A 27,234-nucleotide genomic window follows, 5' to 3' on the forward strand; every position below is an offset into this window, starting at 1 on the left:
CCTCTCCCAGGACTCTGGGCTCTTGGAAGAAGGTGGGAGGCAGGAGGACCCAGTGCTGGTACACCCCCCACCCCCACCCCCCAGCGACGGCCTCGGGACCTGCTGCACGGCCGAGCTGGCTCACTGAGGCAGGGCCCTGAGCTGGCTCCCGCCCCTCTGCTGGGCTCAGATAGCAGCTCACTGTGCACGTAGCGATCACAGCGCCTGCGGTGAGGCTGCCGGCCACGGGCCAGCGCTGGCGATGGAGGCACACGGCGCGGCTGACGTCAGGACTCATTTTCCCCATGACTGGTGACAGGCCTGGAGTGCTGAGCCGTGCATGCAAATGAGGCAACACCCCAGCCTCCATCGCCAGGCCATCCGTCTCTGTCCCCCCTGTGCAAGGGGCAGGATCACCAGCCTGGGCCCCCTTGAGTCCCTAAGCCCGTCGGCTGGTCCCTCCCTCAGGCCTGGAGCTATGAGCACAGAAGCAGAAGTCCCTCAGGGCTTGCAGGCTGCACCCTTGGTGTGGGCCCCTTCTCATGAAGGCAGCCCCCATCCCTGTGCCCCCCAAACCCTGGCCTGCAGGAACCTTGACCGGGTAGTCCAGGAGAGGGCTCTCCTGAGACGTGGCTGTCAAGCCTGGTTCAACCCTGGGCGCCTTGGTGGGAGGTGTGAGCTCCCGGGACCCCGAGGCCCAACCCTGCATCACAGTTGGGAGGTCAGTGGTCCTGAGGTCACCGAATGAAGGAGAGGATGTGACTATGGAACCAGCAGCCTCTCCTGCGGGTGCTCGGGATTTAGGGAGACCCCTCCCCACACAGGGCCCACGAGGGGCTGAAAGCCGCCTCTGAGCCAGCGCCCGAGGCCACAGAGTAGGAGGGTCAGTGGTCCATTTGGCGGGTGGGGAACCTGAGGCCGGGGCCTCGGTGCCTGTGTCCCATCTGAGAGCCAGCTGTGTGCGGGCTCTGTGTGCAGACGCCAGGGACGCCCTAACCCTCCGATGGGTGGGCTGCTCCCTTCCGCTGTCGGGGGCAGCTGCTCCTGGGCTGCCCACCTACTGTCCCCCGAGCTCTCCCGGGCTTGGACGGTATGGGGCCGCCCCCTGGTGTCCAGGGGCTGCCCTGGGGCCTGACTGAGCGTCAGCACAGGGAGCCTGTCAGCTTGGGGCTCAGACACACACACACACGAGCCACACAGGGTGGCCAAGGAGGAAACTTTATTTCATAAGGTCCACTGGCCAGGCTCCGGGCACAGCCGGGTTTCAGCAGCGTGGGGGGTGGGACACCATGGGGAGGGGACAGGAAGCGGGGCCACAGAGCACTGCCCCCTAGGCCACCCCCAAAAGCAGCCTCACACCACTTTTCCAGGACGGAGGGTGGGGAGGAGGGAGGGGGGGACGATGCAGGCCCTTGACTGCAGAGTGGGCCCTGAGCTCAGGGATCCAGGGGGACGGGGTGGGGCATCCCTGAGCAGCTTAACCCCTGCTGGCCAGCGGTGTGCCCACAGGGGTCCTGCACGCGGAGTGCTGGCTGCTGAGGGGGTGACCGGGTCGGGGTTCAGGGGGCCCCATCATGTCATGACGCTGCCCTGTCTGGGCAGAGGTGGGACGTGGGCCGAGGAAGCTGGGCCGGGTGGGGGGTGGGCAGGGGTGGGATGGCACAGCTGGCTGGGTGGGGCGGGGACCTGCTGGAGGCCAAGGGCATGGCCATGGTGGGCCCGTGGCTGCAGGCTACGCCACGGTCTGGCGGCTGAAGAGGTCGAGGGTGAGGGCGCTGAGGAAGGCCGGGATGCTGTCCTGGCGCAGCAGGTGCAGCTCGATGAGCTCCTGCACCGTGCGCGAGAACTCCGTCTCCAGCAGCTGCATCTTGGAGCCCGAGGGTCCTGTGGCCTGCAGGGTGGGCAGGAGACAGGGAGGACGCGGTTAGTGTGGTGGCGGGTCTCTGGGAGGGTCTCCACTCCCTCCCCACCCCTCGAGCAACAGGACGGGGAGAAGCCGGGAGGCCCAGGCGACCAGGAGGGCTGACTGTGGATGTTCCGGTGCAGCCCGGCTCAGGATGGGCCCTGGCGTCCCAGGCTTCCCTTAGCCTGTCAGAGCTGGGGCCAGATGGGCACGGGCCTGTCCCCGACCCCCACCCCAGAGATGTCGGCCCGTCTGCCCAAGTCCAGGCATTGCCCAGCAGGCGATGCCATCTCCGGGGCCTCCTGGGTATGGCCAGTCAGGGCCAGCAGGTGGGCGTCTCACCCACATTTCTGGAGTCCAGGAGCCAGGATGCGGGGTGTGGACTCCAGCCCCACCGCCCTCAGACCCAGCTGTCAGGAGGAAGATGGACTGAGGAAGCTTGCCCCACGCCATCCTGGGCATCACAGCACTCACACGTGCTCCCCAACAGCGCGGGGCTCCAGGGCCGCCGCCCCATCCTAGGGCAGAATGGCCCGGGGCGGTGACACGCGGCAGAGGGCTGCTCCGTGCCGGGGCCCCGCCCAGCAGCCCTCTGCACCCGCTGCCCAGTCCGTGCAGACACTGCGAGGGCAGGGCTGTCACCGGGGCGGCGCAGGGCGGTCCAGGTACAAAGCCTGTCTCTCCCCGGCCACCGGCCTCGGCACAGAATGCGGGGGCTCCCAGGCGGCGGCACTGCTGGGAAGCTAACTGCACTCGGCGGGCCTCACTGAAAACGCCCCTCTGGGCCTCAGTTTCCCCCTCTGTGCAGTGAGGGAGCTGCAGTCTGAAGCCCTGCCAGCCCGCAGGCACTGGGACCCTGTGAGGGGCCGAGGGCAGGAAGGGCAGCGGGAAGTGACTGGGCCGCCCCCGAATGGACATTTCTCCAGAGAAGATACACGAATAGCCAATAAGCACAGGAAGCGATGCTCAGCACCACGAGTCTTCAGGAAAACGCAAGTCAGACCCCCGGGAGACACAGCCTCACACCCCGAGGCCGGCCACCGTCAAGGACAGAGGAGGAGTGGGGGCGAGGGTGTGGGGACTGTGGGTGGGAGGGAAAATGGTGTAGCCACTTGGAAAACAGCCTGGCAGTCGCTCGGAAAGCCACACATGCGCCCCAGCAATTCCACCCCCAGGTGGAGGCCCTTTGTCCCCACAAAGACTTGGATGTGAACGTTCATAGCAACAGCATTCACGACAGCCAACAAGTGGGAGCAATCACCGACGGATGGATGGATAAGCAATATGCGTGCAGACACCGGTGGAATATTGCCCAGCCCTGAAAAGGAGTCAAGTTCTGCTACGTGCTACCCCATGGATGAACCTTGAAAACACGCTAAGCCAGGCACAGAAGACCACGTTTGTAGGAATCCACCTGTGCGAAGTGTCCAGACAGGCAACTCCACGGAGACAGAGAGTAGATGAGTGGCTGCCAGGCCTGGGGGCTGGCAGGGCTGAGGGAGGGAGAGAGGGGGAGTGACTGCCACGGGGTACGGGCTTTCTTTGTGGGGTGAGGGAAATGTTTAAACGTTAGACTGTGGTGATGGCTGCAGGACTCTGAATATACCAAAAGCACCGAATGGTACACGTTAATGTGTGAATCGTGCGATGTGTGGATTTCATCTCAACTGAGCTGTTTATTAAAAAAAGCTCCCTTCTGCCCCACAGCCCGATGGGTGCTCCCCCTCCCCCAGGAGCCATGAGGCTGTCCCCAGGCCTGGGTGCCGGCAGTTTGCTCTGCCGGTGTGCATGGCTCATTCTGCACCTGGGTGGGCCTCGCGCCTGGCCCCGCCTGAGGGGGAGAGGCCACACCTGCCGGAGGCATCAGCTCCACCTGACGGCCGAGGGAACGCAGAGCCCCTCGGGGTCCAGGCTGGACGTGCTCATTGGACTCCGGGGAATAAGATGGTGCATCTCAGCAGGAGCCTGTTCCAGCTTTGCATCGGCTGCCCTCTGCCCTCTGCCCCATGACCCTGAGCGGCCTTCAGACTCACACTCACCCCACGGGCTGCCGCCTGTGTCATTTGCTGCGTGTCCCTGCCTCTGCTGTCTCGCTGGCCCCGGCCCTCTGGGGGCAGTGGCCGTGTTTCCTGCCCGTTAATACACTCAGCCTTGTCATGGTTCAACACAGACCGTTGCTGAACAAAAGAAAGAGAAACCACTCTGACCTTTTACCAAGGAAATCCTTTCACTGCTGCCTTCTGCTCTTGATTCGGAATTTTTTCTGCTAAATGTCAGAGGAGCTGATTCTCCTGCAGCTGTCAGGGGAGGTGGGGACGGCGGGGCCCAGCCCAGGCTGGGGGGCTCTCCTGGCTCAGCAGGTGGGGCCTCCCCACCCTTGTCCTCCTACCTCCCAGCCCATGCCCTTCAAACTGCACTGCTCTAGCTGGGCCTCCCCACCCCCAGAGGTGCCCCGGAGAGGCCTCCCCGCCCCCAGAGGTGCTCGGCCGGCTCTGACTCAGGGCAGCCCTTCTCTGGGCGCCTCCCCAACCCGTCTTGATCCTCCTTCCCGTGAATCTGTGAATCTGTCGGCTCCACAGCCGCTGCTCTCGATGAAGAGGCACAACTAATCCAACCAACATGAGCCCGGTGTGGATCCCCCTGCTCCGCCCACCCAGTATTCATAAGGCGCCTACTCTGCGCCTGGCCCTGGGCAGTGGTGGCAGAATGAGGCCACAGGACGCCACCATGCCCTCCAAGTCTGGGGGCTGGGCAGGGGCGGGAGCGGAGGGGCGTGTGGGAAGGCAGCATGACCAGTGCCACTTTCTCATCTCAACCCAAATCAAGGTGAACCCAGTGTGTGCACCCCTGCAGGCCCCAGCCCCTCCCCCGACTGGGTGCCGTGGGCCCAGGAGCCTCCTGGTGGCCGTGCTGTCCCACTCCCCTGGAAGGGGCAGTGTCCACCTCAGATGTGGCCACAGCGGTGGGGTTACAGGACGGTGGCACTGAATGATGCTGGCTGATCAATCTCTGCCCGGTGCTCTCACGCTCAAATACCACCGGTCCCCAGGTACCTTGTAAATCACTCTAATTGGGGGCTGTTCACTTAAAATTAGTTGCAATTTTTTAAAAAGCAAATTGCCCAGTAAGACACGTGGGCTGTGGCTAGAAATATTTATGGGCAGCTGTGCTGCCTGTCTGCTTCCTCTGCCCCTGGCGCTGGGCAGTGACAGGCGGCGGTGTGGCTGCGGCGGCCGGTGGGGACGGAGACGCTCGGCCGTAATGAAGACCTCCGCTGCCTGGTGGCCGCCTGCCTGGCCTGGCCTCGCGGCCACCTTCTCCGCCTGACAGCAGAGCCTGCCTGCCTGGAAGGCTTCCCGCCCGGAGCTAGGAGGCTGGCCCCGCTGACACGGTGTGTGTCCGCGGATGGCAGGGGTGCCCAGGCGTCGCGGGCGGGGCAAAACCCTGCTCTCAGGCTCAGCTGGCCATGGGTCCCTGTCCCAGCTCTGCGGCTGTGGGTCACTCCACAATGACACGCAATGGGGGACAGCCCCTCTGTGGTGCCTGCCTGCTGCCCGGCTCCACAGGGGTTTGTTCAGTGTGGTCTCGCCCGCCACCTCTCAGTGTCCCCACTGGCAGGATGGTGCCCGCAGGTGCTTGGTGATGCTCCAGAGTGAGAGCCCTGAGGAGGGAAGTGCTCGGGGCCAAGGAAGGCTGCACAGAGCGGAGATAGGCCAGTTCTCTCCCTCGGGGCTCCCCACCCCATGTCCCCAGCTGCAGGGTGGTGAGGCTTGAGGGCAAGGGGCAGAGCGTGAGTGGACTCCTGTCCAGTCAGGAGCTCCTGTGGCTGAGGGCACTGAAGACTCCAGAAATGAGGGACACACGGAGGAAGGACCCGGAGACTAACCCACCGCGCGGCACGGAGCCTGAATCCTGGTCCAAACGCGGTTCAGAGGACACACAGACCATCCCACAGTCGGTGGGGGGGGGTGGTCAGTGGTGCTCCCCGACACCGGAGCCCTGAATGCCACTCGTCCGCGACGGGGCCTGTGGTGCGTGAATTAAATGTCCCCACTGCTCCTGAGGAAGCGGCCACGCCAGGGCTGGAGAGAGAGGACAAGGAGAGCCTGGAGCGTCCTGGGTGCCTGGGGGGACAGAAGGTGGGCACGTCAGAAGGACACGGGAGCCAGAACTCGGTGAGAGCGACAGCCGGGAAATCGTGAAACGCGGAAATCGAACAGCACTCTTCTCAACAACCCGGGGGCCGAAGAGGACGGCCCGGAGGACGGAGAACGCACAGAGCTGAATGAGGACGGAACTCGCCGGGGCGGGGGCACCGGGCAGAGCGAGAGGGACGCTGCAGGGCCGGAAGCCCACGTCAGAAGGCAGGGGAGACCCCTCCACAGCTGTGCAAGCTCCACCTCGAGAAACGAGGGAAGGAAGAGCAAACGAACACAGAGCACGCAGAAGGAAGGAGCAACGGGAGCAGGGCAGGAGCGAACAAACCCGAACACAGGACACAGGAGGGAGTCAAGGAAGACCGGCAATGGCACCGCCAACCTCTAGCAAAGCCGACAGAGGAAAGAGGAGTTACCAACATCGGAACGCACCAGAGTCTGAAGCTGTTAGAAAGGTAAGAAGAAAACACTACAGAAAACCCTGTGTGCTCATAAACTCGATGGCTTGGGACAACTGGGCAATTCCTTGAAAAGCACAAAGTACCAAAACTTAGCCAAGATGAAACAGAAAACTTGAACAGTCCTATAGCCATAAAGATATCGAACCTGGAACGAAAAAGCTCCTCAGAGAGAAATCTTCAATCCACGATGGTTTCGCTGGAGAATTTTACCCAACGTTTAAGCAAGAATTAACACCGATTTTACACAGAAAACCAAAGAGGGAACTCTTGCAGCCCAGTATTGACCTGATTCAAAAATCAATAAAGACAGTGAACACACACACAGAGAAAAAGAAAAATCTAGACCAACACCTCTCGTGAACTTAGATGCAAAAATTCCTCAACAAATACTAACAAATGCAACATGTAAAAAAGACGATCACACTGTGACCACGGGGAACCTGTTCTCATGTATGGCTGGTTCGATATTTGAGGACCAATCAACGTCCCCACCACATCAACAGGGTAAAGAAGGAAAGTCGCACGACCCCGTCAATTGAGAGAAAAAGCAGCAGACAAAGCCCGACATCCATTCAGGACGAGAACCCCCCGCCGACCAGGAACAGACACGTGGCCGCTGCGTCGAGACAGCGTGGTCCCAATGCTGGGGCCCGACACACGGACCAACGGCAGAACAGAGAACCTCGAGCGAGAAACACCAAAGCATGAAACCCGTTCAGTGGAGGAGGGGGTGCCTCTTCCAGAGATGGCGCTGGAGCAGCTGGACGTCCCTAGTTAGAAAAAAATAATGATTTTGACTTAAACCTCACACTTTATACAACATTTAACTCAAAATGTACCATGGGCTTAAATGTAAAACATCAAACTTAAAAAAAACACACGGAAGAAACATTTCAAGATCGAGGACTAGGCAAAGAATTCTTAGACTTGACACCAAAAGCACAAGCAAAAAGTAAGATAAACGGACGCACCGGGCCTCATCATCGAAGTTAACAGCGTCTGCGCAGAGAAAGAGCCCGTGCAGCGGATGGAGGACCAGCCCCAGCCCCGAGACGCCTGCAAGTCAGTGTCTGGGAGGCTGGCCCCGCGCCTGCTCTCGCTTCCAGAACGTCGGCCCACAGGAGGCACAGCGAGCTCTGGCCACATCGATGGCGCTGTGCGGCCACCTCCCCTCCCAGCCCTGGCCCCCGCTGCCACTTCCCATTCGCGCCTGGGCTTCAGTGACCACCATCGGGCTGCCCTGGTCTGTCTTGTCTCTGCTCCGCTCCCAGGACAGACCCGACCTGGGGACTTGGGAACGGGGAGGCTGCAGTCAGGAGGCAGCTGGTCTCCTCGCCCACGCGCCCCAGGCGCCCCGAGGCTGGCTCTCTGCTCCTGCTCGGCTGGCTTTCCTGAGGGAAGCTCGCCCGCCGTCCAGACGGGGAGCTGGCAGCTGCAAGGCCTGGGGTGGCAGGCTGAGTGGTGGCTGTTTTCACAGCGGCATCAAAGTGTCATGTTCAGATCTGTGGGTGACTCGTACCTAATTGCACACAGCTCCCGGCGGCCCTGCTTTCCGCACAGCCAGCCACTCCTGCCTCGGCCTCTCCAAGGCCTGCTCCCCCAGCCTCGGGCTGCGGCAGGAGGGGGCCTGGAGCCCTGGGGAAGGTCCTGCTGTGACCGCCTCAGGGTGGGACGGGAGACGGGGCTGGTCGAGGCACAGTCACAGCCTGCAGCTGCAACTCAGCCCGGCCTGCCCAGCCACCTGGTCCGAGACACTGGGGCTGGGGGTGGCTCTGGGGTGCGGGCTGTCACCCCGGTGAGCACGCAGAGGGCTGCTGATGTGCCAGGCCCCCAAGAGTGCTCAGTGCCCCTGCCTGCAGGGGCACCACTCAGCCTGCCACAGGCCTTTGGGGGGAAAAGTGGCCGTCTTCACACTCAAAGGCTACCTGCCTGACTGCTCTCTGACCCCTCCACCTGGGCAGCCCCAGCCCCAGTGACCAGGCCCTGAGGATGGTCAGAGCTAGCTTAGAAGCTGTGTGTTCCTGGGCACACCGACAAAACTCTCTGGTCTTGCCTGTAAACCGGCATAGCTGAGATTAATGAGATCAGGTGCATAAAAGCACCTGGCTCGAGGGCAATGCACACAGTGGTGACCAGCCTCTGCTCAGTCTAAAGGTGCTCAGTCTAAAGGGAACGGGGGCTGTCCCTTGGCCCCGGCCGCATCAGACAGCCTCCATTAGGAAGGGAGCAGCCCAGCCTTAGGCCCATCCCGTTGCATGGGGGATGGGTCTTCTAGCAAAGCCGGGCCCCTGCCCGGCCATGGACACGGGCCTCTCCTCCCGAGGGCAGCCCCGGGCGTGCGGTCCGGGTTGTAGGCAGACGCCTGCTCGTGGAGCCGCGTGAGGAGCTCCTGTCTCAATGAGGCCGAGAGAATCAAAGCGCTCCCAGCTTCAAAGGGGAATCTGGGCTTCTCGGCCAAGAGCGCGACCCATTCCACCCGCTTCCGTGGCTCACAGGCTATCGGGGGGAGCGGCTCAGCGTCAGTCAGGACCTCGCCTTCGAGTCTGCACCGTGGACGGACACACTCACTCACACTCACGTACAACACGTCCCCGCGCACAGAGAGGAAAAAAGGCCGCTAAAAAACACATCGAAATGGTAACAGTGGTTTTCTCAGAGAGCTAAGATTAAAGAGGGTTCATTACAGTTTTCTGCATTTTCCAGAGTTTTTACTATGCTGGCACATTATATTCGCAATCAGAAAACACTCCATCTAGACTATATCTACAAGAGCTGAACAGCTCTGAGGACAGGCAGATAGCACACACCGTCCCTGCTAGACACGTGCACACGTCCGGGCCTCACCGCTGGACGGGGCCCGGGGCTGGTGCAAGGCCTGGCTGTGGTGGGGAGGTCCTGCACCTGGCACTGGCACTCATGGGACAGCCCGCCACGGCGCCCTGCTGTCACCCGTCAGCCTCCAGGGCTGGCATGAGGTCGGCCCAGCAGGGCACCTGGCTGGCTTCCTCCCTGGCCCCCAGGGGTCCTGGGCTGCACGGGACACACCCAGCATGGCAGTGGGTGGTGCCGCACACGCTGGTGTAAGTCACAGAGCTGCGTGGGCCACTGCGCTCTGCAGGGAGAGGGTGTGCAAACCGCCCGTCTGCTCGTCAAGAACGTTGGCCTGTGGGTCCTCCCTCAGGCCAGCCACTAGGATGTGCCTTCACAGCCCACACGTGCCGCATCTCTCCTCACCTCAGCTCCAGGGGCTCCTACCGCCTTGAAGACCCTGTCCCAGGCCCACGGGGCCATCCTTGCCCTTTGCTGAGCCTGCCAGATCAACCCAGCCACGTCACAGCTTGGTCTCCCTCCTTCTCCATGGGCAAACGCCGCCTCATCCTGCGAGGCCCTTCCTGACGCCACCCCCAGCTCTGATGCATGGCTCTGTCCAGGACCACTGGCATCCCTTCGGGTGAGCGGGTGACCCAGGGAAAGGCTATTCTTCTCCGGGTCCAGGGTGCTTGGCGCAGGTGGACGTGAAGGAGGCCCGGGCAGACACTGCTGTGTGAGCGAACGAGCAGAGGGACGCGGTGGCAAGTGGGTCAGGACAACTCGGACGGAATGCTGAGAGTGCTGTCCTGGCGTGAAGTTCTGAAGAACAGAAGCATGTCCAGCGTGGGGAAAATAGCTCACCCAATTATGCCCGCTCAATTGTACCGAGAAAAACGCCTAAATACTGCACGTTCTAATTATACCAGCGCGTTTGGAATTTACCGTCCCCGGCTAGGGGTGACCTTTCCAAGACTGATTTGTGGGGAGGGCAAGGCCAGGCACCCCAACAGTTGCAGCTCAATCTCAAACCCACAATTATTATTATTATTCTATTTATACAGCTCTCCATCTTTCCTACGGGTGCTCCATTTTAGATCCACACGCAGCTGTGCCCGCAGCCTCACGAGGGAGGGGGGAGGGACCACGTGGGGCGCGAGGACCCGAGCGGTCATTTCCAGCAAGCCTCGCCCATCAGGTGGACACCCTAGGCCAGCAGCTCAGGGGCACAGGCCACGCCCAGTCCACTTTCTCCATTCCTGGCCCAGGCCTCCTTCCAGGTTCCCTGCAGGCAGAGAGGGCCCGTGGGAGGGAGCACAGCCCCCCGGGAGACCCGGGGCAGAGAGAGGAGGCAGGCGGGGAGAAATGCAAGTGGGGCGGGCACCGAGAGCCGGGCTGGGGCTGCCACAGAGCAGGCCCCTCGTCCCCACTCTCTCCAAGGGGCCAAGACCCAAGAGCAAAGAGCCCCAGAAAGGGCTCTGGAGGCCCGGCCCGTCCCTCGACCTGGCACCAGTGTTCTGGGAGAGCCTGGGCCAGCCTGCCTCTCGGCCTCAGCTGTCCCACCTGCCAAATGGGTTGCAGCCCGTTTCCCCCGCAGCCCTCGAGGGCAGCAACGACGGGAGTAAGAGGAACCCTAGAGGCCTCCTCCTCATCTCCCCACCCAGGCACCTCGCACCGACTTCCAGTGGCTTTCCGAGGAGCTCACAGGGAACAGAACTGTCTGAAGAGCGATGGAGCTGGGGGAATGGCAGCAGCTGAGAGCCAGAAGTCCTGCGCTCCACCCCTGGCTGCCCTCCTATTTGCTGTGTGACCGTGGGCACATTGCTTCACCTCTCTGAGCTGGCGTTTCCTCGATGTAAATGGGACACGGTGTCTGTGCTCCCACCTCAGACAACAGACGTCGAAATGCTCGGTGGGCTTCCAGCCAAGATGGAGGAACAACCACAGCCTTACCCACCCGTCCAAAACAACCAGAAAAATGAGATGCGAAAACATGAAGCAGTGGTTTCCAGTCCCGGGACAGGAGGAGCAAAGGGCGGTGGTCCCTGAGAAATGGGAACCCAGCCCTGCGATGGCCCTGCTGCCCCCTTGAGAGACTTTCTGGGAGCAGTGAGGACAGCACACGAGTGTAAGAAACCATGTGAGACCAGGAAAATGCCCGCCAGGATTAGAGCAACACCACCAAGGGCGTGACGCCAGAGCTGGAGATGGTGCTGCCCCCAGCCGACCAGGAAACCGCCTCGTCACGGGCACGGGCACAAGGTGAGAGGGCCTCCCTCAGCAACTGCAAAACTGGCCCCTGGCTGCATGCTGCCCTTGTCCCGCTCACACGTCTTCCAGCAGACCTGAACGATCGCACTGCTCCCGAGCGATGCACGGCACCCTGAACCGGGTGAGAGAACAGGCACCTGGCCCCCAACCCGGACAAATCACGGGGTCTGGCACCCACTGAAGATGAGAGGCATGTGAAACCCAGGAACGTACGATTCACAGCAAAGACGAAACGGAGCAACCGAGACTGATGCTGAACTGACACCGACGTCAGAATCGGCAGACGCCAGGACGTCAGTTATTAGGGTTTCACTGCACATGTTCAGAGTTGGAGACATAAAGGCATAAGAGAGAGCCAACTGAACTTCTACAGACGAAAACTGCAACACGAGAAGAAAAGTGTCCTGGATGGAATTAACGGCAGATTAGACGTCGTGGGAAAAACACTAGGGAACTTGAAAACACAGCAACAGAAACCATCCACAATGAAAGGGAGAAAAGAATAAAACAAGACAAGACAAGTGCTGTGGGACACTTCAAAGGACACCTCTGCGTGCCTTTGGGGCCCTGGAGGGCAGGCCCGACACGGCAAGGCAGGAGCTTCTGAAGCGGCTCCAAGGAGCCTGCACCTGCTACTCGCACTGGGTAATCCCCACAGCACGGGGCTTATTCTAAAAAAAGGCAAAAGCGATGGTGTGTCACTCCTCAGGTCACGTCACAACAGACTGACTTCCGTCCTGCTTGCTCTCTCTGGTCCCCAGAGCTCTGTCTATGTGACAAGGAAGGGGAGGTGGCCTCCGGCCAACAGCCCACGAGGCCCTGGGTGCCACCCACAACCACGCAAGTGAGTCTGGGGCCGGTCCTTCCCCAGTGCAGACCTGGGGCGACGGAGCCCAAGAGCCACTGAGAGGAGAGGACCCAGCTGAGTGCACTCAGGCTCCTGACCTTCAGAAACCGTGAGGAACCACGTTTGGGGGTGATTTGGTATTCAGTGATAGATGACAATACCGGAGGACAGGAAAAAAAGTATTTGAAAAAATAACGGCCCCAAACGTTCAAAATGGGATGAAAATGAACCCGGCAGATCCAAGAAGTTCAATGGACCCCAAACACACACACAAAATGAAAAAAAACAACACTAAGGTACGTCATAATCAAACTGCTCCAAACCAATGATAGAAAAATCTTAAAAACGGAGAAAAACAGACACACGACCACAGAGATGAGGAGGACAGCAGATTCTCACTGGAAACAATGGAAGCCAGGGGACAGTGGAACGGCATCTACAAAATACTGAAAACAACAGAAAACCAAAACCAGTCAACTGAGAATTCTATATCCAGTGAAGACATCTTCAAAAAATGAAGACTTCTTCAGACACGCAAGAGCTGAAAGAATTCATTGCCAGCTGACGGGTACTACAAGAAGAGTTGAAGGAAGCCCTTCAGACAGAAGGAAAATGAAGATGGAAACGCGAGCCTCCGCGAAAAGGATGAAGAGCTCACTCCTTCAGTGAACGAGGACGTGCTGGCTGCACCTACAGACACAGGAGAAGTTTAACTATTACTTAATGTCTTGGAAAGATAACTGAGTGAACAAAAATAACAACGCATTGTGGGGTTGGTAATATGGACACACATAAAACGTATGTGAAGCCGAGGCCTGAGGCAGGAAGGAGGGAGCTGGGAGGAGCGTAAGGGGTCTGCACAGAGCATCACGCTGTACGCGAGGTGCGTTACATTGCTGGAAGTTGACCGCGATATGATGTACACTGTGAGTCCTAAAGCAACCTGTAAAATAACAAGAAAGAGCGACAGTCAATAAGTCAAAAAAGGAGATGTATGAACCTGTACAATATGTTCAATTGACCCAAAAGACGGCAGAAAGAGGAACAAAGGACAGGACAAAGAGAAAACAAATAATGAGACGATAGGCTCAAACCTAATCACAGCAGTAATGAACCTAAATGTAAACGGTCCAAAGACCCTAAGAAAAAGGCCGAGATGGTCAGACTGGATACAAATGCGAGGCCCAATTATGTACTGCTGGTCAGAAACACGTTAAAAATCTGAAGACACAAGCAGCTTACGTCACAAGATGAAAAAGATATATCGCACTAACAGAAGCCAAAAGCTGGGGTGGCTACATCAATATCAGACGGTGTGGGCTTCAGAGCAAAGACTGTTACCAGGAATAAAGGTCATTTCAAAACGATAAAGAAATTAATTTATAAATGAAATAAAAGCCGATAGAAATGCAAGAAGGAATAGACAAATCCATAATTATAGTCAGAGATTTCAATACCCTTCTCTCTATAATTGACAGAAAAGGAAGACAGAAAATCAGCAACGATACAGAACATTTGATAATATTGTCCAAAAAACTTCACCTAATTGACATTTACGGCACACTCTAGCAGAATACACATTATTTTAAAGTACATCTACCTAGACAGACAGCGTTCAGGACCTTAAAATAAATTTAAAAGGATTCACGTCATACAAAGCATGTTCTCTGACCACAATGAAATTAACTCAGAAACTAATAACAGAAAGATATCTGGAAAACTTCAAAATATTTGGAAACCAAATAACATATTTATAAATAACAGATGGGTCAAAGAAGAAATAAAAAGGGAAATTAGTAATTTTAATTGAATAAAGATAAAAACAAAGTATCCGAATTTGTGGAATGCCACTAAAGAAGAAGTTATTGGAAAATTTTTAGCACTAAATGCCTGCGTTAGAATAAAAGAAAGGTCTCAAATCAATGATTTCAGCTTCCACCTTAAGAAACTAAAATAAAAAGGGAAAATTAGACCCAAAGCAAGCAGAAGAAAGAAAACAAAGATCAAAGCAGAAATAGGAAACAGAAAAGCAATAGGAAAAATAAATAAAGCCAAGAGCAGTTTCTTTTAGAAGATTAATAAAACTCATAAACCTCTGGCCAGACTGATCACAAATAAAAGAGAGAAGATACAAATTACTAGCATCAGGAATGAGGGAGGTAACACAGCGTTACAAATTCTACAGACGTTAAAAGAACAAGGAGGGAACATTATAAACAAATTTATGCAATAAATCTGACAACTCAGACAAAAGGGACAAATTCTTTCAAAGACACAAACTACCAAAGCTCATCACAAAAGAAAGAGAACCTGAATAGCGCTGAATCTATTAAAGAAATTGAATTTGTAGTGAAAACCTTCTCACAAGGACATCTCCAAGGCTAGAAGGCTTTCCTGGTGAATTCTATCAAACATTTCAGGAAGAAATAATATCAGCTCAAACTCTTCAAGAAAAAGGAAGAGCAGGAACACTTCCCAACTCATCCTATGAGACCAGCAATACTCTGGCACCCAAACCAAACAATAACATCACTAGGAAAAAAGTCAAAAACAAAAACTACAGACCTAAAAGCTTCAGGAACATAGAAGTAAAAATTCTAAACAAAATGGTAAGCAATGTACGTTCAATAACACATAAAAAGGCAAATACATGATGACCAAATGGGGTCTGGCCCAGGAATGCAAGGCTGGTTCAGCGCTAGGACATCAATCAAAGTAATTCAACATGTTAACCAAGAGGAGAAACCATATGATCATCTCAATAGATACAGAAAGAGCATCTGACCAAACCCAACATGCATTCCACAAAAACATCCTCAGCAAACCAGCACTGGAAGACTATTTCCTCAGCCCGATAAAGCGAATCTACAAACAGCTCACAGCTCACAACACACTCCATGGGTCAAGACTGACGCTCCCCCTCAGATCAGAAACAGGACAAGGATGTCCACTGGCACTCCTTCCAGTCAACGTCGTTCTGAGGTCCTAGCGAGGGAAATAAGGCAAGAAGAAGAAAGAAAGGCCTCCTGTTTGGATAGGTAGAAGTACGTGGTCTTTCCTCACAGACATCACTGTCCATGCAGAAAATCCAATAGGATATATTAAAGAGCGACTGGAACTAATACATGAGGTGAGCAAGACTGAACAGTAAGAGATCAACACACAAAACCAACTGTTCTTACATACTAGCAACAAAGAGAAATTAAAATAAAAAAAGTCTTTTATAATAGCATCAAAATATGAAATATGGATAAACCTGACAAAAGATGCGAGACACCTGTGCACCAGAAACGAGAAGATGCTGCCAAGAGAAATTGCTCACGGGTTGGAGGACTCAGCACTGTTAAGATGGCAATTCTCCCCTAAATGATCCATGGGTTCAATGTAATCCTGACTGATCCTAGCAGGCTTCTAACATAGAAGTCGACAAGCTGAGTCTAAAATTAATATGGAAATGCGAAGAACCCAGAATACCCACAGACAACTTCGAGGAACAGCGAAACTGGTGGCTAACGCTATCTGATCTGAGGACCGAGGTAGAGAGTGCGGTCCTGGCGTACAGATGGACCGGTCTGCCCTCCCGCCCCAGCTTCTCCGCCAGGGTCTTGCTCTCCTGGCTCGGCTGCTCACCCTCCCAGCCGGCCGGGCACACTCATGCCCTGAATGTCTGCACACAGGGTCCTGCTGCTGGAGATGCCCCCCCGCCTCCCAGCCTGAGAGACTCATGCTCGCCCTGTGAGCCCAGCCCATGCCACCTCCATGGAGCTGCCCCGCTCCTCTGCGCTCGGGTGACATGTGGGAGACGCTCCGACAGTTTCACATGGGGTTGTGCACGTGTCTGCTTCTGTCGGCAGCAGCATCGTAAATCTACGCTGCAAGAGCCGCAGCTAAGCATCTTCTTCCACCAACCGAGCAAGCTGAGCGGGAGAGGGAGCAAGTCTCTCCCTGCTTGGCCCCCAGCGCCTCCCTTGCCACTGCCACCGGAGGCCGACTCCAGGTCCTGCACCAGACCCGTGGTCCAGACGGCTGAGACCTGGGCCCTACTATAAGGGGCGGGCAGTCTGCAGGGTGTGGGGGCCAGACAGGGTGGGCTAGCGGGCCGGGCATTCCTGGCGTGTTTGCAGAATGGCCCGTACTGTCCACATTCACATCTCTGGCCTGGGCTGCAGCCTCCCCCAGCCAGTGGCCAGGCCAGGCAGCTCTGACGGGTGGGGGTGGACGCTACAGGGCCATTCCTGCAGGGGCCGCACCTCACAGGTGGCAGGCGGGATGTGACCAGTGGTCTGGGTGCCCACCTGCTGCAGAAGCTGCTGGAGTGCTGCTGCTGGCCAGGCGCATTTGCTGGCTCTGAGTTAAAAACACCCATGGGACTGACTGAGACTTCCAGAAAGTTCCAGCCCCACAGTCACTCTGCTGTGAAGAGCAGCCAGACACGCTCTGGTCTGGGCCTTGCCGCTCTCAGCTGAGTCTGCTGCTGCTTTTGACCAAGGTGGACGGGGGTGGTGGGCAGAGGACCGGCACATCCAGGAGATGCCTGCTTGTGCACGTGGTGACCGGCGCGGCCCCCACTGTCCTGGTTGGAAGACGAACGCTGTCTCCCTCTTGGGGGTGAGTCCATTCCTCTCCCAAGTTTCCAGGCCAGCGGCTCCAGCGGTGGCTTGATTCCGTCTAGTTCTCAGTCCGTCCAACAGGCCGGGGTCAAAAGACGCAAATAAGCTGGCTCAGCCTTGTGCCGGCCTCACGGCCCCCGGGCACCCGTGAGGGGCTCTTCCGAGGAGGCAGTCCAGACCAGGGAGCGTGTCAGGAGCCCAGGTTCACAGGGACTCGAGTGCCCGCTGCTGGGGTCCAGCAGTCAGTGTAGCTCAGAGGCCTCGGGCCAGGAAGAGGGAACACTGCTTCGTGCAGGGCTCCGGGGTACCACCCCCTCCTGTGGGGAGACGCCCCCTTTGTCTGGCCTGTGACAGCCCCTGTGGAGTTCACCCCACCTGACTTGGGGTTCTCCGTTCCAGCTGCGACCCACAGGTGTGCCTGGCTGAGGTCACAGGGTGCCAGGCCCGATGGCGTCCCCATGGCGCCCAGCCCTTGCGTCTCTGCCACCATCTTTGCGCCGACCACCCGACTCATCACCTTGGCGTTGGTATCATCTGCAAATTGCCTTGTTTTTCATCTTTGGCAGGGCTGAAAATCTGATCATGAAAGGGAATTTTCTTTTTTCTTTTTTAATTAGTACTTGGTAATATCACCAAGCTGTGAGTTTATGGCTTTGTAGATCTTGTGTTTTTGACACTAATTACTCACAAAGGCTTTTTAAACTGCATTCCAACTCTGCAACTGCCATGCCAGTAATTAAGCAAGAGAGGAAGCAGCAACAGGTCTCACATTCGCACACGGCCCTTCCCACCAGGGCTCCCGGTGGCCCCTCCAGAGACCCAGCCGTTCGCAGGGTTCCATCCGGCCGGGGAGGCCTGAGGTGGATTCGGGCAGGATTCCAGCCCTCGGCCATCCTGGCTCAGGGCGTGGGCTCTGCTCTCCACCCAGGAGCCAAATTGTAGGCCCCTGACGGTGGGAGAAGAACAGAACTTGGACGTTCCACCCAAGACTCCTGAGTCTCCGTGTTCGGGGGCCTGTTCCACAGCCAACCATCTCCTGGAGCCCCAGGAGGGCTGGGCCCCCGCCCGGGACACACCCGCCCCCTCTGAGGGTCTCCCTCTCCCATGGGTCCCTGAGGCCAGCTGCTCATGCAGACTTTCCCTGAGCATCTCCTGCTCGCAGCTGTGAGCTCTGCTCTGTCCCTCCCCGCCCTCCTCCTCTTTCTCCCCCCACTCCCTGCAAAGAGGGGCTGGAGTCGGGCCGCTGCAGGGCCGAGCAGGGTGTCTGAATGTTGCAGGCCTGTGTACCTTCGCTCTCCCTGTGGCTGAGTGTGAAAGCCGACTCAGGGAGAACGAGTGTGGCTGAGGCCTAAGCCGGAGGCTGGGCTCCAGCACAGCTCACTGGCAGGTCTGCAAGATGACACGGTACCTGGGCTTCCCCATCACTGTGCTCCTGGAGCGAACGCAGAGGCCCCGGGGAAACTCCTAGAAGGGAGAGTGGCTGGAAGAGCAGGATCTGGTCATTTTCCACCAGCGCCGGACAGAATAACACCCTTCAGGACCCTTTGCAGCCAGCTCCCCTCTGGGCTGCTGGCTTCACTCTGAAGGCCGCAGGATGGTGCCTCATGGTCTCTTTGTCCTCCTGGTAGAATCCAGAGGCTCTTCAATGGCTGATAAACCAACCGGACAGAGTCGCACCTCCCCTCGTTTCCAGACCCAGGCCAAGCCCGCCCTGCACAGCGGGCCGAACCCGGAATGGCCTGGCCTTAAGCGTCACCCGGGGCCCTGGCTCGATGAGTGGGTGCCATCAGCCCGCCCGCCCCCGACTGTGCTGGGGCCTCCTTAAACACGACTGGTTAGGCAAGGTTTAATGCTCCTCATTGCAATTCTATTTTAAGATGCAATTACAACATCTCATTGCCAAAGTGCACGGTTCCTCCTGGGTTTTTTCCTAACACGAGGGAGTCAGAAACAAAGATGGAGGCGGGACCTGGGCTCCAGACTCGTTTCTGAAGCGGCGGGTTTTGTCAGACTGGTCTGCCGCGAGAGAAGGCCGGCGAGACCCTGTTTCAGGAAGCGCCGCCCCGCAGGGGAACCATGAGGGCTGCTGAGCCGTCTCCCACGGGGAGTAGGCCAGGCCTACGAAGCCGACTTCAGGACATGAAAACCCACTCCAGCCTCCGCGTTTCTGCCCATTTCAGGCACCCCATGCTGCTGCCACAGTGAGAAGGACACTTGGGAAGTTTGGTTTCTGCAAGGAGACCGACCACACCCACCAAAGGGAGAGAGGCGCTGGGCAGCGGCGCAGAACCTACTTCTGGAACATTCATGCAAGTGTGCGCAACCTCACTGTGATTGAAACGGCCATTAAAGACAGCCAGTGATTTCGACGCATCTTAGCCGGTGTGGCCCGGCCTCACCCACACTGGTTCCACTCAAGTTCATGGCCTGTTGTGGAGCTGACGCAGAGCCAGCCGTCCAAGCCGTCTGAAATCCTGGGTGAAATGAGCGCACACACCTCCTCACAGGCCCTCCATGACTGCAGGCGGCCCCAGGACAGGATAGCTCAAGCCCCAGTCTGGCGCTCGGTCAGTGGTCCGGCTGGACATTGGGAGGGAGCCCAGCAGGAGACCGGGCGGGCACCCAACAGACAGACCTTGAGAAGAAAGGGTTTTCACAAGGCCCCTTGGGTGGGCAGGTGGCCCAGGGGCAGGGGAGCGGAGCCCGTGGGGATGGAGGCCGCAGGGGCGGGCAGGGAGCTGGAACTCAGGTGGGATGGGGACCTTCTCGCTACGTTGGGGGCTCTGGTCTGGCTGGGGGCCAACATCTCCCTTAACATTTACCTTCCCCTGAGGCACAAGGCGGGTCCGGGTGACACAGGAGGCCAGGGCCTCACCCCTCTTCTCCAGGGCTGCGCCCGGATACCCTGGTGCAGCTCAGCACGCGCTGGGCACTGTGCAAAGAGGGTCCACAGGTCTGGCCCATCCTCCCGTGTGGGCTTCTTGGGAGACGCGTACCTGCAGGGCAGGATGCTGGCTCTGGGCTCAGATGGAGCCTCCGCGCCCTGCAGCCCCTCCTCTGAGCAGGGGAAGACCACTGCCCCACGGGCAACTGCCGGCATGCACAGCCAGTGAGCCTGAGCAGGCAGAGAGCGATGGTCACTGTCACCTGCACCGAGCCCACGGGGCTGGACGACGGGGGAGGGGAGCGGCCGCAGTGATGCCCAGGGCTCGTCTCGCTCAGTGGGCGCAGGGCACGGGAGGGACACAGGCTGCTGCTGCTGCTAGGGCCACTGTCCAGCTGGGCCTCAGGGGGTGACCACGAGGAAAGAGCACAGCACGGGGCCCCCTCCCCAGTGACCCCTCATGGGGACCTGCTGGCCGGCTGCCACTGCCTGGGCACAGCGAGCTGGACTCAGGGTTGGGAGGCCCCTGTTTCCTCCCAGTCTGTCTGGAGCTTTTCCGACACCAAGGCCGGGACTCGTGCTCCAAAGTGCAACTGGACGCTGCACAGGCCATGCCCGGAATCCCAACGCGGGAGAGGTAGACGGCCGCGGCCCTGGCCAACGAGACGGCCCCTGCCAACTCCTCTAGCTGTCACCACGCTGTGCTGTGAAGTCAACAACCGGAACCCCGCTGAGCCTGCTTAACTCTCTGGCTCATGGCGACCAGGAGACGAGGAGCTGGGCCTGCCCTCTGCCTCTCTGTCCTCAAGCTCCCAGGGACCCCTGAGCCAGGAAATGCATGGGGGCTTTGCCAGCCTCCAGGCCCCAGGAGAGTCTTCTGCTGTCTCGGGGAGATGTGCAGAACCAGGCTGGACACCCTGCCCCGCTCTCCCCAAGGTTTGGGAGGAGCCCTCAGCCAGCACCAGGATGGGCGGCATGACCATGGAGACATGCAAACCCACTGAGCCTCCCTATAGGAGAGACAGGCAGGCAGCGCGCCTTGCACCGGGCACACTCCGGGTGCTTGTTCTAAGGCATCACTGTCCGGAACTGTCGGAGGGGCCTGCACGGTGACTGCACCATGGGAGCGTGGGCAGAGGGGAGGGGCCGTGGGAGTGGGGAAGGACGGGAGGGGACAGCAGGAGCATGGACAGACGGGAGGGGCCGTGGGAGCGGGGAAGGACGGGACGGGACAGCAGGAGCATGGACAGACGGGAGGGGCCGTGGGAGCGGGGACGGAAGGGAGGGGACAGCAGGAGCATGGACAGAGGGGAGGGGCCGTGGGAGCGGGGACAGAGGGGAGGGGACAGCAGGAGCATGGACAGAGGGGAGGGGCCGTGGGAGCGGGGACAGAGGGGAGGGGACAGCAGGAGCATGGACAGAAGGGAGGGGCCGTGGGAGTGGGGAAGGACGGGAGGGGACAGCAGGAGCGTGGGCAGAGGGGAGGGGCCGTGGGAGTGGGGAAGGACGGGAGGGGACAGCAGGAGCATGGACAGACGGGAGGGGCCGTGGGAGCGGGGAAGGACGGGACGGGACAGCAGGAGCATGGACAGACGGGAGGGGCCGTGGGAGCGGGGACGGAAGGGAGGGGACAGCAGGAGCATGGACAGAGGGGAGGGGCCGTGGGAGCGGGGACAGAGGGGAGGGGACAGCAGGAGCATGGACAGAGGGGAGGGGCCGTGGGAGCGGGGACAGAGGGGAGGGGACAGCAGGAGCATGGACAGACGGGAGGGACCGTGGGAGTGGGGAAGGACGGGAGGGGACAGCAGGAGCGTGGACAGAAGGGAGGGGCCGTGGGAGTGGGGAAGGACGGGAGGGGACAGCAGGAGCATGGACAGAGGGGAGGGGCCGTGGGAGCGGGGAAGGACGGGAGGGGACAGCAGGAGCATGGACAGACGGGAGGGGCCGTGGGAGCGGGGACGGAAGAGAGGGGACAGCAGGAGCATGGACAGAGGGGAGGGGCCGTGGGAGCGGGGACAGAGGGGAGGGGACAGCAGGAGCATGGACAGACGGGAGGGACCGTGGGAGTGGGGAAGGACGGGAGGGGACAGCAGGAGCGTGGACAGAAGGGAGGGGCCGTGGGAGTGGGGAAGGATGGGAGGGGACAGCAGGAGCGTGGACAGAGGGGAGGGGCCGTGGGAGTGGGGAAGGACGGGAGGGGACAGCAGGAGCGTGGACATACGGGAGGGGGTGGCAGGCTCTCTGTCCTCTGCAGACTGGAAGGCGCCACGCACTCTAGAGCCTTCCTGACGCCAGGCCTGTCCTCTGCTGCCCTTTCCCCCGGGGGCCCCTTCCCCTTGCTGGTAGTACAGCCCCCGGCCACGGCAGCCCTAGGTGTCCCTCGGTGACAGCCCTGAGCCTGTATGGCTTGCACAGCTCTGTCTCCCTGTCTCCAGCTCCGCAAAGACTGGCAACGCTGCGGGAAAGTCAAAGCACAGCCAGCGTGGGCATGCGCTTTGCCCTCACTGGATGGGGTCTCACTGCCAGGGTGGATGACACCAAAGCCACCCAAGCCCGAGGGCGCCCTTTAGACAAGTCACTCGCACCCAAGGTGGACTCGAGCAGAAGGGGCTGCTCAGAACCGAAGGGCGAACTGGAACCAACACAGTGTCCAGAGCACGAAGAGGATGCAGGGCCAGGAAGTGACCGCCGGGATCTGGGAGGTCATCTGAAGCAGGGCTCTGCCCTCGGACAAGGAACGAGCCCCCCAGCCACACCCGCGGGCCCTCAGCAAGGACGCTGTGTGCCCTGGCATCACGCAACAGACCTGAGCGAAGCGCCTCTCGCTCTGCGAGCGGGCATCGGGGTCGGCCGAGTGCCCCGGCAGGCTGCTGCTCTGCCCCCACGTCCCGCCATCAGACAATAAAGCGAAAGGAAGTGCCTCATTCTTCACAAAAAATACTCCGACTCATGCAATTTGCGTGTGCAAAATGTGTGAAGTGCATTTTCCATCTCATCAGCACCTCAACCTGAATGAGCCGCCACTTGCTTTCAGACCCGTCTCAGGCGGCCTGAATTACATCACGGGCCTTTCTTCACCTTGCAATAGGACGTTTCATGTCCTGCTGATGGCAATGCATTTTCACCGACCACATTCATTTAAAGAAGAAATTTCACAACATCTTCTGCAGCTGATTTGCTCCTGGGCCCCAAGAATGGAATACAAATCATCTCCTCACACCTGGCACGCATCTTTCTGTGATTTAATTTCGGAAACGACTTTTTAAAGGACTCTACTGTCCCTCCCCGTCCTGGAAGAGGGAAATTGCTCTTCCTTCTGGGGTGTGTGAAGACCAATATCTTCCCCAACTCGCCTGTCCTTCTCCATTGAGTCAGCACCGGTTCCCTTTCAGGACACACTCTTACGGAGCAGCAAACCAGGCATCGGCTGGCAGTGCTGGCAGCGTCTGGGGTCAGGATGAGGGGCGTGCAGCGGCTCAGGACAATCCTACCGAGCTGGTAGTTCACGAAGATTCGGGAGCTGGGCACCTCCACCCACCAAGGGCAGGAGACCTTTAATTGTCATCTGTCCTGCGTGACTCCACGCGCAGAAGGGGCTGCCCTGGGCCACGCACAGCTGGAAAAGCTCCAGGGGGCTGTCAAGTGCCCCCGCCAGGGACCGCGCTCAGCTCCGCCCAGCAGCTGCCATCAACCCATCTCCCCTGAGGCACGGCCCAGCTGCAGATCTGGGAGAGTCACTGCCCTTCAGAGCCTTGGTTTCTCCCTCTGAAAAGGATGGAGGGGGCCGCATTTATCCCCTCTGTGTGCCTGCTGCCCAGGACAGGACGCGGACTCGATCAACATTCACAGGGATGAATCGGTGAGCCATTCCAGCGCCGGTGCTTGGGGGCCCAGCCGCGGCACCCCCTCCCCGCCCTGGCTCTGTCCCGTGCCAGCAGCCAGGCTCTGGGTCCGGCATGACACCTGCCAAGCGGGGGGCATCCCGGGGTCTCTGTGACCTGTGCTCTCCCTCTGCCTCAGGCAGCTGTTTGTCTCCCAACTGCCAGGGCCGATCGGCTTCACCAGACACTGACTGGCCTTTCTAAAGGCGTGAGCTCCCACAACACTGGGTTTTAGTCCCCTGTGGGGGCTCTTCTTGGAGCAGCTGCTCATTATGAGCAGGTGCGGGGACCTGGAAGATGCCGGCAGGGGTGGGATGGGCTGGAGCCAGGCTCCCGCGGGCCGGCCCTGTGCTAGATGCTCCAGGCACAGCCCGTGTCACCCTCTCGACCACGTGAGCAGATGGCACCGGCCCTCCCTTGCCATTCCTCACACCTGCAGGAGCCAAGCCAACGTCAGGCTCAGGGTACTGAACCACCAGACCTGACAAGCAGGTGGTCAGGGCCTGGCTGATCAGCCCGGGCCCGCCAGCAACAGGGTCCCACCTGACCGGGCCAGCCAAGGTGCGTGGGCTGTCTACACGCATGGCAGGTGCCAACAGCCAGCCGGGGACCTCGGACTGGGGCTTGTGGGCCAACCCTCACTTCACATGTTTTGTTTGATCCAGTGTTATTTACAGATAAGAGCCAATGTTTTAAAATCAGGAAATTTAACATGAAAACTGGGAGTTTCCAGCTACTATGAACTCCAGAAACCTGGGTCCACAGGCCCCATGGCCACGGTGCAGGCCGAGCAGGACCCTGGGCCAAGCCCCCACGTTGGCCACACACATTCCACGTGTACACACGCTCAGCCCCCACACCCCGGCTGCTCCAAGACCGAGGCTGAGACCAAGGGGCAGGGCTGGGCCTTGGCGGCAGCTTCTCTCACGGGACAGGGAGGTCGCCCTGTGCCCAGGCCCACCAGGGGCAGGAGATGAGGGGAGCACAGGCTGCACCAGGTGTCGCATGTCCTGCCGTGCTCCCGCAACAGGCTGTGCACCCCAGGAACGGGGGAGGCAGCGGATGGCCGGGTCCCGGGGAGGAGGAAGAGCTCACTTAATGCTGGGCCGAGGACAAGCCCAGGGCCTCGGCGGTAACCTTGCTGTCCACAGCACCCCGGGGATGGGTGTCCCCATGGTGGCAGCCCAGGTCACCTGCAGGACACTGGCCTAGGCCCCCGTGGGATGGCCAACTGCTCATATTTATTTTGTGATATCAAATAATACTTGCTCTTTAAGGACAATTTGTCTCTGGGAAAACACGAAGACGCAGGCAATGCTCATCCGACATCCATTGATGCGGAATCTCGGCAAGATGGCGAGGGTGGAGATGGCATTTAAAGATGACGGGCAAAGGTGATGTCATGTGTGCTTCAGTCTTCTGTCCAAAGACACCTTGGTCCTTGTCAACACCGCTCACCTGCTCTGGAACGTCTACGGACAGTGACCTTCTCTCTCCTCCCCAGGGCCGGGACAGACCCCCGGCAACTCCAGGGTGACTCCTGCCTGTGTCCCTGAGTAAGACACTCCTTGGCCAGCAGGGTCAGCAGAGGGCACAGAGGACGACCTTCTACGAGGTGCCTAACGCGCAGACGCAGGCACCCCGCGGGCCATACCCCGACCCCACCACCCGCGGGTGGGCAGAGCATGGGCTGGGACCCTGGTTTCCCAGTGCCTACCTCGTAAATGTGAGAGGCCCTAAGTGCCAGCTGCTGCCACCACTCCCTCCACAGCCAGGGAAGATGACGAGCACGGAGGGGACTATGTTCAGAGTGCTCCAGGATGAGAGAGTTAATCGGAAAACTTGGAGGAAATGGATGATTTCCTGGCAAATAACAAATCACCAACCCAACTTGACCAGCACACAGAGTAGGGGCAGGAGCCAGATAGAGATCTGTTCTGAAGAAGGCGCCAGGACGACAGCCTTCAAAGCACAGCCATGTCCAGAATCTACGTCCCAGAGAACAGAGGAAAGAAGCCGGCTGATTTTACCAAGCCCGAGTGCCCTCGGGTGGGTGATTGGGGATAGAGAGGGGAGGGAGCCACCAGATGCAGCTGCCTGGAGACGGTGCTGGGAACCGGGGGCCGGCGGGGCGGTGTCGCCCTGAAGCGCGGGGGCCTAAGGTGTTGGAGCAAAGGGCCGGTGTCACCAGCCTCGCTCTGGAAAGTCTCCCCGGCAGCCACGTGGAAGGTGACTGCACGAGCCCAGACTGCCCACTCATCCGTCTGTCCTCTCACTCACTTGTCCGACAGGCTCTCATCGTCGGGGTAGGGTGGGGAGGGGAGGGGCTAGCCCCAGCTGGGTGTTGAGAGAAGCTCGGAGACTCACGAGTGTGCAGTTCAAATGCCACCGAGGCAGGAGGAGGCCGGGCCACTGGCCTAGGGAGGGACGCCCTTCCATGGACGGCCCGAGGGCTGGACGCGCCAGGTGCTGCACGAGGCGCCCTGATGTCCACAATGACCCGGGGAGGGCGCCTGTCCAGCTGCTTTCTCAGGGATGGGACATACCCACTCTGTGGAGAAAAGGCGCCCTGGGCTGGCGCTGGGCCGCGGTGTCACCTCATCCACTGGACGGGGAGAGCCCATCCTGGGGCGACTCCGAGCACGCAGATCTCCTAAGTCCTGCGAGGTGCTGGGCAGGAGAGTCCTGGAGCCGCAGCCCCAGCTGCCCACCTACCAGGACCTCGCACGGGGGCTGAGCAGCGTCCTCGGCTCCCTGGGCAGATGCGGGGCAGCACGCAGCCCCCACCCCGGCCCCGAGAGCCGACATCTGAGAGCGGTCCGGGCGACATGATGTGATTTAAAAGTTAATTAAACCGAGTGGTATAAAGTACAGCACCCCAGGTGTTATTTCCAAAGAGCGTCTGGAAGGAAAAGGGGGAAAATCTAATAAAAAGCCTGTGAGCTGTTGCATCAGGAAGTAATCACGTCGCTAAATCATCCGTGTCTGCGGAGGCCTCCTAATGACACGGCTGCCCGGCCGGCCCCGTGGGGCTGACTCCCTTTGCAGCCAGGCCGCCCAGGCCAGGCCCCCAGGGACACGCGGAGGACGCAGCGGCCCAACGGGCCTCAGGACTGCAGGCGCCCAGCCTGCCAGGAAGCAGGGTCCACCAGAGGCAGGCAGCCCCTCACAGTGCACGCATGCACTCACTCACTCACTCCCTCATTTGTTCACTCCCTCATGCATTCATTCACTCACTCATTCGTTCACTCCCTCCCTCATTCGTTCACTCACTCATTCATTCATTCACTCCCTCACTCCCTCATTGTTCACTCACTCATGCATTCATTCACTCACTCCCTCATTCATTCATTCCCTCATTCATTCGCTCACTCCCTCATTCATTCGCTCACTCCCTCATTCCTTCACTCACTCCCTCATTGTTCACTCACTC

General features: G+C 59.1%; 1 protein-coding gene across 16 annotated transcripts in view; it reads right to left on the reverse strand.

Moving 5' to 3' along the window:
- Positions 1-1,181: 1,181 nt before the first annotated feature.
- Positions 1,182-27,234, reverse strand: part of MAD1L1 (mitotic arrest deficient 1 like 1) — a 415,963-nt gene continuing 389,910 nt past the window's right edge. For all 16 annotated transcript variants that reach the window (XM_070567315.1, XM_070567316.1, XM_070567314.1 and 13 more), the window contains one exon: positions 1,182-1,870. In XM_070567315.1, the coding sequence (XP_070423416.1) occupies positions 1,712-1,870 (159 nt within the window). In that variant the 3' untranslated portion in view covers positions 1,182-1,711. The remainder of the gene's footprint in view (positions 1,871-27,234) is intronic.

Source organism: Equus przewalskii, chromosome 12 (genome assembly GCF_037783145.1).
Source record: "Equus przewalskii isolate Varuska chromosome 12, EquPr2, whole genome shotgun sequence".
In the NCBI taxonomy this organism is placed as follows: domain Eukaryota; kingdom Metazoa; phylum Chordata; class Mammalia; order Perissodactyla; family Equidae; genus Equus; species Equus przewalskii.